The sequence below is a fragment of the Oncorhynchus tshawytscha genome, linkage group LG09 (genome assembly GCF_018296145.1).
Source record: "Oncorhynchus tshawytscha isolate Ot180627B linkage group LG09, Otsh_v2.0, whole genome shotgun sequence".
NCBI lineage: Eukaryota > Metazoa > Chordata > Actinopteri > Salmoniformes > Salmonidae > Oncorhynchus > Oncorhynchus tshawytscha.
Window position 1 is genome coordinate 73,380,027 of NC_056437.1, and position 9,805 is coordinate 73,389,831.

The 9,805-nt window shown below is 45.3% G+C and overlaps 1 protein-coding gene across 1 annotated transcript; it reads right to left on the reverse strand.

Annotated features, from left to right (window-relative positions):
• Window positions 1–103: 103 nt before the first annotated feature.
• On the reverse strand, window positions 104–9,440 carry LOC112258654 (histone acetyltransferase KAT2A). Its single transcript, XM_024433166.2, has 18 exons — window positions 9,013–9,440; window positions 8,571–8,697; window positions 6,849–6,994; window positions 6,642–6,731; window positions 6,359–6,540; window positions 5,952–6,143; window positions 5,691–5,797; window positions 5,422–5,532; window positions 5,087–5,223; window positions 4,698–4,906; window positions 4,457–4,583; window positions 4,175–4,285; window positions 3,945–4,088; window positions 3,671–3,785; window positions 3,541–3,577; window positions 3,351–3,414; window positions 2,593–2,677; window positions 104–2,380 (listed from the first exon to the last, which is right to left on the reverse strand). The coding sequence occupies exons 1-18, from the start codon at window positions 9,235–9,237 to the stop codon at window positions 2,187–2,189; spliced, it is 2,403 nt and encodes an 800-aa protein (XP_024288934.2). The 5' UTR covers window positions 9,238–9,440; the 3' UTR covers window positions 104–2,186.
• Between the last annotated feature and the right edge of the window lie 365 nt (window positions 9,441–9,805).

Genomic DNA, 9,805 nt, shown 5'->3' on the forward strand with positions numbered 1-9,805 from the left:
GTCACACCTACTAAACAACACTGCATGGTTACTGGAACATAACAAAAACACAGTGTATACTGTAACTAGTTGCCATCTTATAAGATAATAATAAGCACAGAAATATTTGACTATAAAAACTTTATTTTCATGAACAGTATTACAGTAAAGAGCTTTTCAAACCATATAACTAAAAGAAACTGTAGCACGTCCTAATATTTTTACATTTCACTCACACAGTATTTTCAGAATCTTTATGCAGCATACATAGGTAGATTGAGAGATACATAACTGACAACCCTGAATAACGAAACATTGACATCACTTCAGTTGCTCAAAGCTAGTCATGATTCAAGTACAAACACACACACACAACAGTTCAGTGGAATACTCAACCACCCAGCACAGACAAGTCATTTCCCACAAAACGTCTTACAAAATAGCAGAGAACCAAAGGCATCTCAAGAGGCAGACAATCAGACACCGACCATGACCAAGAAGTGGGTTTGTGTGAATAGCCGTGGCCATCTCAGTAAAAACACAACAGAAATTGATGCAGATTATAGTTCTCCATCATGCGATACTGCTTGTGAGTATGGAGTGAACACCAAACCGGACACTTGTTTTTTGTGTGTTTGTCTGCCATTATCATAATAACACAATGCATATCCACCATAGAAGAGACAGAACCAGCAGGGAGGGTAAGTGCTGTGCATCACCCACATACTGTATTGACAGGGCTCTATGGCCTTTCAGTGAAATACTGACAAATCGAACGGTCATGTTTACCACTGTGGTTGGATCCTGTGCTTCCATCAGAAACAGGTTATTTCTAGGACAAACAGAAACCTAAACAGTTGGCTCCCACATTAACAACGCTCCTGCTGTTGCCCTTGGTCTGGGATTCCAGAGACTACCCTCAGATCAGACAACACCATTAAAACAACAATGACACACTACTACGCCATCTCTGATGTTTCCCCAAGAAAAACAACCATGTTTGAGATCAGTGACATGGCCATACTGGCCCAGAAGTGAATGGGAAAAGAACAGTATTGACAACTACACAAACATTAGGCCTAAATATCTTCAAATGTAGCGGTAGGTTTTCATTATACTGTTCAGGTGAAATAATAAATAAATAAAAAGTTCAACATACAGTAGTTGTGGGGACATTATTCGAGGGCAACCATAAAGATGAAATGTATAGGAAAGTTTTTCTACAGACCAATCACATGATGCCAAATCCAACATAAGGCAATGTCAGACAGGGATATCTATGGTCACGCTTCAGGCTGACTACATTTCAGTTGTTGCATTGTATCAACCAATGGTTAGCGTGTCCTGTCACATGATGTGGTTAAATTATTGCTAAATACCTATCCGGGGCTTGTGAGGTGTGGCGACATTATCTGTGACTGCGACCGGACTTTGACAATGCGAGTCTGAACAGGTCTTGTCTCCTAACTCAAGGGCACATTGTATTTCTACCCTCCAAGTCTACTGGCCTCTTTTCAAGTGTATGTCAGTCCAGGAAGGCAACAACGGCGTAGGTCCCCCCCCCCTACTCACGTTTCCATGTCAGTACCAAAAATACAACTCCCATCTGGAGGAGCTGTGAATGTCTAAGAGGGCATTATTTTATCCGACAGAAACAATTCCGTGAAAATGCCATCCTGTAATTTGAACGTTACCTATGTGGAAAGTTTGACATGATCTGCTGTGGGACCAGTCGTTTTGGTACAGGAATACGTTACAGCTCCTTCTATGAATCACTTGGAGCAAGAACGAAACCAGAATGAGACAGCAACACACAGAGAGATTCTATACTACAGAGGGTAGTGAGACAGGTATAGAGGGAGACAAACCAACAGTGAGAGGGGGAGGGATTGATGGAGAGTCATTTCGACACATTAACAAACTTAACTCGCCCATAGAGCCTTTCCAATTACCTCCAAATGTTGTTGTTGTTACACCCCACAGTTCCCTTCACCCACCAGTAATATAATAGAACATGCATAAACACGCACTGCCATTAATGAAGGCTCCCTATAAAAAAAGACGAGGGAAAAGGGGTTGGAATACGGCTAGCAATGACCCCCTGACTATGTCATCACAAGACAGTGTGTGTGAGTGAGTGTCCACGAGCGCTCCTTCCTGCTGTTCCGCAGTGGGGCCTATGTGCATGGTGACCTTTGACCCTAGGTTCACTTCTCGATCAAGCCCCCTTCCTTCAGCTTAAAGTAGAAGAACTTCTCCAGGGTGTTGGCACACTTGCAGTACTCGCTGTCCGGGGGGTTGTATTCACGGCAGTTGGTAATGACGCGCTGCAGGTCTGCTATGAACAGCTTCTTGGTCACATAGTATCTGTTCTTCAGCCTCTCCGTCATGGTCTTCAGATCTACAGGAAGGAGGGAGAGAGGAGAGGGGGACACGTAGGTTATATTTGAAATGTTCCTTCAGCGTGTTTACTGACATATCCAGGCGGACTTTGAGTTGGTGAAACATGGAATTTTCTATTTTAATTTTCAAAATGAGTTGAAATAGGTAGATTACTGTCATGGTTGGGACATATAAACAAGCCAGGGAATAATGAGCAGATGATCTACTCACCAATGGGGAAGCGTATGATCTCGTAGTAGTCTGGAGCCTCAGTCTTTTTCACAGGCTCCATGAAGGGCCAGGCATCAGGGTGAGTCTGGGATAGGAACACAACCACACCGTTGTTATGACTTTTAGTCTGAACCCCAAATGGTCCCCTATTCCCCACTGAGTGTACTACTTTCGATCAGGGATGCTTTTTAATTTTTTTTTACCCCCTTTTACTCCCCAATTTTGTGGTATTCAATTGGTAGTTACAGTCTTGTCCCATCTCTGCAACTCCCGTACGGACGAAGGTCGAGAGCCGTGCGTCCTCTGAAACTCGACCCCGCCAAGCCTTATTGCTTTTTGACACACTGACCACTTAACCCGGAAGCCAGCCGCACCAATGTGTCGGAGGAAACACCGTACACCTGGCGACCGTGTCAGCGTGCACTTCGCCCGGCCCGCCACACGACCTGCTAGAGTGCGAAGGGACAAGTACATCCCGGGCCGGCCAAACCCTCCCCTAACCCGGACGATGCTGGGCCTTTTGTGCGCCGCCTCATGGGTCTCCCGGTTCGTGGCTTGCCGCGACACAGCTTGGAATCGAACCAGGGTCTGTAGTAACACAGCTAGCACGGTGATGCAATGCCTTAGACCGCTGCACCACTCGGGAGGCCTTTGATCAGGGATTATATAGGGAATAGGTTGCCATTTGGGATGCAGACTCTGTCTGACCACTCCTGAGGTTGAACACTGGGTTGTATCGGTGCGTGTCAGTGTTTTACCTTGACCTGGGCCAGGAGATTCTTCAGCATGTTGTACAATACGTCAGGGTCTTTCAACTCTTTCCTACAAGACAATAATAATATATCAATTCAATGACAGGTGCGTGTGATTGGAAAGGCTGCCAGTTGTTTTATGACAATACTGCACATAATTTTTTACATTTCCTGATAGACCAAACATTCAGCTTACACTTTCTCCTTTGCACTGGGCTTCCAGCCTGTCTCCCCTAGGGAGAGAGAATAATTAAAACATGACATCAGACAAGGCATTAATAGTCTATACCCTGAACAGGGTATTAGAAGGACCCACAGCCACTTACTGATGCCAGGGATGCTCTCCACGGGGATCTGCCGTACCCCCTCTTTGAAGCAGGTGAGTCCTGGGTATACCTTCCTGATCTGGCTCTGCTTCCTCTCAATCAGCTTCTTAATGATCTGACCAGTCATGGTTGACAAAAAACACACCAACATGGACATTAACACTGTCCTTTCATCAACAGATGGAGAAAGGTCCAGAGATGCATAACCGTCCACTGACATTCACCTCAACTTGTGTGCCCCACAATGTGAGGACTTCCTACAGAGTCCTCTCACCTCTTTCTGCCTCTTGATGATATGAGAGAGCTCTGTGTAGGGGATCCTGGGATTTAGCTCACACTCCATAAGGGTAGCCCCCTCGTAGTCCTTGATGTAACCAAGGTAACGACTCTTAGTCACTTTGATGTCTTTGGAAAAACCCTGCAATGGCAAAGAGCGACAGAGGAGAGAGGTCAAAGGAGAGGTGAGGAAGAGAGGGAGGTTCATGTTATCATCCTATACCATACCTGCTTCTTGAAGTAGCCAATGGCGTACTCATCAGCGTAGGTGAGGAAGTACAGGATGCTGTGCTTGATGTGGTACTCCTTTAGGTGGTTCATCAGGTGAGTACCGTAGCCCTGAAACCCCAATGGCAGACAATCAGGGGAAAATGTTGGGCTCTTAGTCCAACATACATTCAAACTCTGACAGATATCGTAAGTACAATAACAAGCCATTAAGTCTAACTTACCCAGATGATTGATTTCAGTATTTTTGCTGTTGTATGTAAAGGAGAGGTGCGTCCATACCTTGACTTGCTCGTTGGATGTGACGGCACAGAAGACGATCTCAGTGAAGCCCTGGGTGGGGAACATCCTGAAACATATCCCCCCGATGACACGGCCATCTTTGATTAGGGCCAGCGTCTTGTGCTTCCTGGACAGAGAACGGTCCAAGGGAGTGGAGAGAAAGGGTCATAAAAAGTTCATTTCAAGAGGCTTCACTGAAGACGGGGTACAGGTGAGAGAAACCGTTCAAGTGTCTACGTACGGGTCAAACACTAGGCGTGTGATGTACTCTTTGGGCATGCGAGGCAGCTGGTGGGAGAAGACGTTCTGCAAGCCCACCAGCCACATCAGAATCTTCTTGTTGGACTTCTGGGAAAGAGAGTTCCCTATGACATGGAACTCTATGATGCCCCGCCTCTCCTCTAACCGGGCTGTCTCATCACGAGCAGCATTGGCAGACAGCAGACTCGTCTAGCAGAGAATGACAGTGATTATCAACGCAGGTAATTATTATATTCATTCTAACAAACATCCAGTTTCCATATTTAGATGTTAAGACTAGATAAAACATATCCGCAGTCAACATAAATATCCATGTTGCACTGGCGAATGGACATTAAATGATGCGTCTCAGTCTTGGGAAGCGCTCACCTCTGGGCCCAACATGGCAGCCGGGTCAGTGATGGTCATCATCACCTCGTTGACCAACTCCATCGGGATGTCTCCCATCACTCTGATCCTCTTAGCATCCTCCAGGGTCAGAACTTCTGGAAGCTTCCTCTTCTCTCCTGAGGGGAGACAGTACAACACATGACTATAACCACCATTAATTTAGATGCTGTTTGTGTGTCTGAAGCTATCCTACAGAGGCATGGGAAATAAAAGCTCCCACATAGACAGATAAGACATAAAAACAAACGTCAGCTATTACCTCACACCCAGTACAAAGCAAAGGTTAGCTTGGCGGGGTTGCCAGAGTTACTGACCTGTTATGGGCTCGGCCACGCCAGCGTCCAGCCCCAGACTGCCTAGCGAAGAGCCACTGTTCATGCCCTTAGAGAAGGAGGGCGAGCCCGACACTGCAGCAGGGCTGATCACTGCCAGGATCAGAAACACACAGGACAATGACCGAAACCAGACAGAATTATAGAAAATGGAGAGCAGGAAATCATACATTACATGTTGTACAACCTATAAGTGCTTTTATGGATCTTATGAGAACCACTTATTTAGTTGTAACATAAGTGTCTCTCACCTAACTGGTGACCCAGCTGGCCACCCTCTGAGGCAGGCATGGTAAAGTCAGCCTCCCAGATGGGAGAGTTTTCCCCATAGATCTCCTCCTCTAGCATAGACAGAAACCTGGGACACAAACCCTTTGTTACAAGCCACAGATACACAGCGTCCATCTCACTCACTCCAGAATCTTGGTTTGATTGTAACTCGAGGGAGAAACACAATAAGAATCAACTTTGATTCCGAGCGGATTACTACGGATTGGTTGCACACCACGTACTTGGGAAAGTGTGTGAGGATGAGTGTGCGTTTCTCTGGGAGGAGCTTGTCCTTCTCCACTCTGAACTTCTCCAGGAGCTGGCGGCGCGTCACGGTGAAGATTGACTTGAGCAGACTGCGGCCAAACACCTGGGTGGTCTCATAGCGCGGCAGGCTGTCGTTACTCTGGGGGACATGGCAGTAGCATAGCCACCTGGGAAACAAGACAGATTAGATTACAGTAGTCACTATTGATGGGAACGAAATGAGCAGACTGCAGTGAGACCTCCACATGAACAGAAAATAAACAAGATGCAATACAACAATAACAAAATGCAATACGATGCAATTTAAACTAATAAAAAATTCACAACACATGGCTCACACACACACACACACACACACACACACACACACACACACACACACCTGGTGTAGTCCACTTTGTAGGCTGTGCCATCATCCTTCTGGGACCGCTGGCGGAACTGTGTGGGAGTCTCCAGCTTCCAGTAGTTGAGACACAGGAGGAACATCTTGGAGAGCTCAAACATCGTCTGCCTCTCTCTGGGAGCCAGGTGGCTGAATTTGTACTGAACGAAGTTCAACACTCCCTGAGGAACAAAATAAAACAAACGTGTACAAAAAGTACTTTATCGTTGGGGAAGAAGGAAAGAACAGCTTGAGAAACAGGTAGGAAGGAGACTGTTACTACCTGCTCAATGTTGGGTTTCTGAAAGGGGGGACTCCCCAATGATCCCTCCACTATCGGCTGACTCATCTGCAAGATGCATTTTCTCAGCAGCTGGGGGGATAGAGACCAACAGAGAGAGAGGATCAAGATGTGCTGAGCCAGAAAAGTAGAGGTTATGGCCATCTACACTTGTCTGTCTGGTTAGAATGGAGGGAAGTGATTTCATACCTTGAAGAGGTAGAAGTAAACCTGCTTGGTGTCCGTGTCCTCCTCCTTGTGCACAGACATAAAGAGGTTCTCCACATCCACCACCATGCCCAGCAGCCTGTTGATCTCCTCCTCTGACACGTTCTCCAGGTGGGACACATGGGCCGCTGCACAGGAGGGGTTCAATAACAGATCAGCCTCTTAAAGCGTCAATCAGCAGTTGAAACAATGAGAAAGGATCCCCCCGCCACTGTTTCGGTAAAAAGTTGAGGAATGGGGCTGGAGAAATGTAACTACTCTCAAATTCATAGACAGAGCTACGGATGCAAGGACTGACCATCCATGATATTGAAATGATAGTTTTACGAATGTTTTTAGGCTATAGTGTTTCTTTACATTTCCATTGTTTCAACTCATACAAGTACTTGGGAGTATGGCTAGACAGTACACTGTCCTTCTCTCAGCACATATCAAAGCTGCAGGATGAAGTTCTAGACTTGGTTTCCTCTATCGTAATCGCTCCTCTTTCACTACAGCTGCCAAACTAACCCTTCGGTGTACCATCCTAACCAAGCAAAATTACGGAGATGTCATTTATAGATCGGCAGGTAAGGGTGCTCTCGAGCGGCTAGATGTTCTTTCGGCCATCAGATTTGCCACCAATGCTCCTTATAGGACACATCCCTGCACTCTATACTCCTCTGTAAACTGGTCATCTCTGTATACCCGTCGCAAGACCCACTGGTTGATGGTTATTTATAAAACCCTCTTAGGGCTCACTCCCCCCATCTGAGATATTTACTGCAGCCGTCATCCTTCACATACAACACCCATTCTGCCAGTCACATTCTGTTAAAGGTCCCCAAAGCGCACACACATCCCTGGGTCGCTCGTCTTTTCAGTTCACTGCAGCTAGCGACTGGAACGAGCTGCAACAAACACTCAAAACTGGACAGTTTTAGCTCAATCTCTTCATTCAAAGACTCAATCATGGACACTCTTACTGACAGTTGTAGCTGCTTTGCGTGATGTATTGTTGTCTCTACCTTCTTGCCCTTTGTGCTGTTGCCTGTGCCCAATAATGTTAGTAACCTGTTTGTGCTTCTACCATGTTGTGCTGTTGCCATGTTGTTGTCATTTGTGTTGTTACCATGCTGTGTTGTCATGTGTTGCTGCCATGCTATGTTGTTGTTTTAGTTCTCGCATTATGTAGTGGTGTGTTGTCTCTCTTGTTGTAATGTGTGTTTTGTCCTATATTTTTATTTTATTTATTTTTAATCCCGTCTCTGCAGGCCTTTTGCCTTTTGGTAGGCCATCATTGTAAATAAGAATGTATTCTTAACTGACTTGCCTAGTTAAATAAAGGTTAAATAAATAAACATAAAATACAAACAAGCTTATATTTTGGGTTCTGATGGGGTATGGCAGTTGAACTAAGCTCATTAAGCATTTATAAGTTATATTCTTCAAGAATCAATAGGTACATATCATCAATTTATAAGTACACAAATGGATGTAGCAACTGCTGATTGCCCCTTTAAAGAGGGTATAGCTAAGTAATTTTACTACTCACTCAATAAAGAGAGACTGAAACCTACATTGTGGAATTTATATTATCATACTTGCTATTATGGAATAGCATACAGATTCTATATCTATGATGTGTATTGATGACATTAGGTTCAGTGTGATCATGAAGCATGTCTATCCTTCAAACTAGTATTGAGTCATAAGGCAGCCTACCCAGGGCATGCCCGCAGCTGCGGCAGGACTCGCTAAGGCTGGCCGCTTGTTGCTGTAAATCCATACTTCGGGTGGCAGTCGGCGGTTGTGGGTTCTTCCAGCCATTGCACTTGCATGTGTCACTAGCCTAAAGATAAGAGGAAAGTAAATCAGAAGCCCCACACTAGCATCATAAAGCAGATTCATGCTCGTTGGCTGTCTAGCTAGCAAAGTTGGTTAACCTTGCTGTTGCTAACTATATTCTTGACAGTAACGTTAGCTACGCCATATACATTCATGAAGGCTATTATTGCATATTATAAACCCATTGCAAATGACAATGGTGTATTTTTTTCTGTTTGTTGAGACTTATACAAGTAGGGGAAATGGCTAGTTAGCTAGTCATTGTTTTGAAGTTGGCTAGCTAGCCTAGCCATATAGCTAACGTTAGCTAGCTAGCTACCTTGCAAGCGGAGAAGACGCCGAGTTTCTCGAGCTTTTTCGCCCGTGGAAAAGCTCTGACTTGGGCTTTTTTCTGACTCGCCCGCTGTTGTTGGCTAAGACCTGGTCTGACTGGGTCACTGTTCCCCGATCCAGATCCCACCGCAGCAGCGTTAGACCCAGCAGTCCCACCAGACTGAGCTTGATGTAGCCGGGGTTGCAAGGCCTGTGCCGCCGGGTCCGACATATCAAAACGCACGCTTCACTGCTGCTTGTTCCACTCAATGGTGCGTATACACATCATTGGTTCCACTCAACCCCTTCTTGGGTCGCTCACCTCTCCACTCGCCCTGGATTTGAAGAAAGGCAGTATGGGTACTGTAGTCTGTGACCCCTGCAGTCTGCCTAAAGTATTGAAAGTAGCCAGAGTAGTCAAAGTTTGCAATAAAAACATACACATACATTAACATAAAAAAATACGGCATTACACTGTTGAATTAGCTACACTATTTATTGACCACCATTGAGTATAAATCCAACTTTAACGATCCAGTAGAGGTCAGTAGAGCACACTAACTTTAACTTCAATGAGGACTGTTGTGAGAGGTTCTTGTGTAACATGTAAGATAAATAATCCAAGTAATGTAATGTGTACTTATCCCTTTTGAAAATAAAGGTTTCAGCTTTGGGGCAACAGCTGTTTACAATTAGTATGGGAAAGTAGAATCATCCCCAGCTATTACTGGGGGGGGAGGATTGTGGAGCAATTCAGTCAGACCAGTGTTAGATTTTCAGACAGACTCAGTGCTCAGCTG

Coding starts and splice junctions, on each gene's coding strand:
- LOC112258654 (XM_024433166.2), bottom strand. CDS start 9,237: ATGTCGGACCCGGCGGCACAGGCCTTGCAACCCCGGCTACATCAAGCT. Junction 4,286..4,456: donor CATCCAACGAGCAAGTCAAG/GTATGGACGCAC, acceptor TTGGGGTTTCAG/GGCTACGGTACTCACCTGAT. Junction 3,578..3,670: donor GGAGAGCATCCCTGGCATCA/GTAAGTGGCTGT, acceptor CTCTCTCCCTAG/GGGAGACAGGCTGGAAGCCC.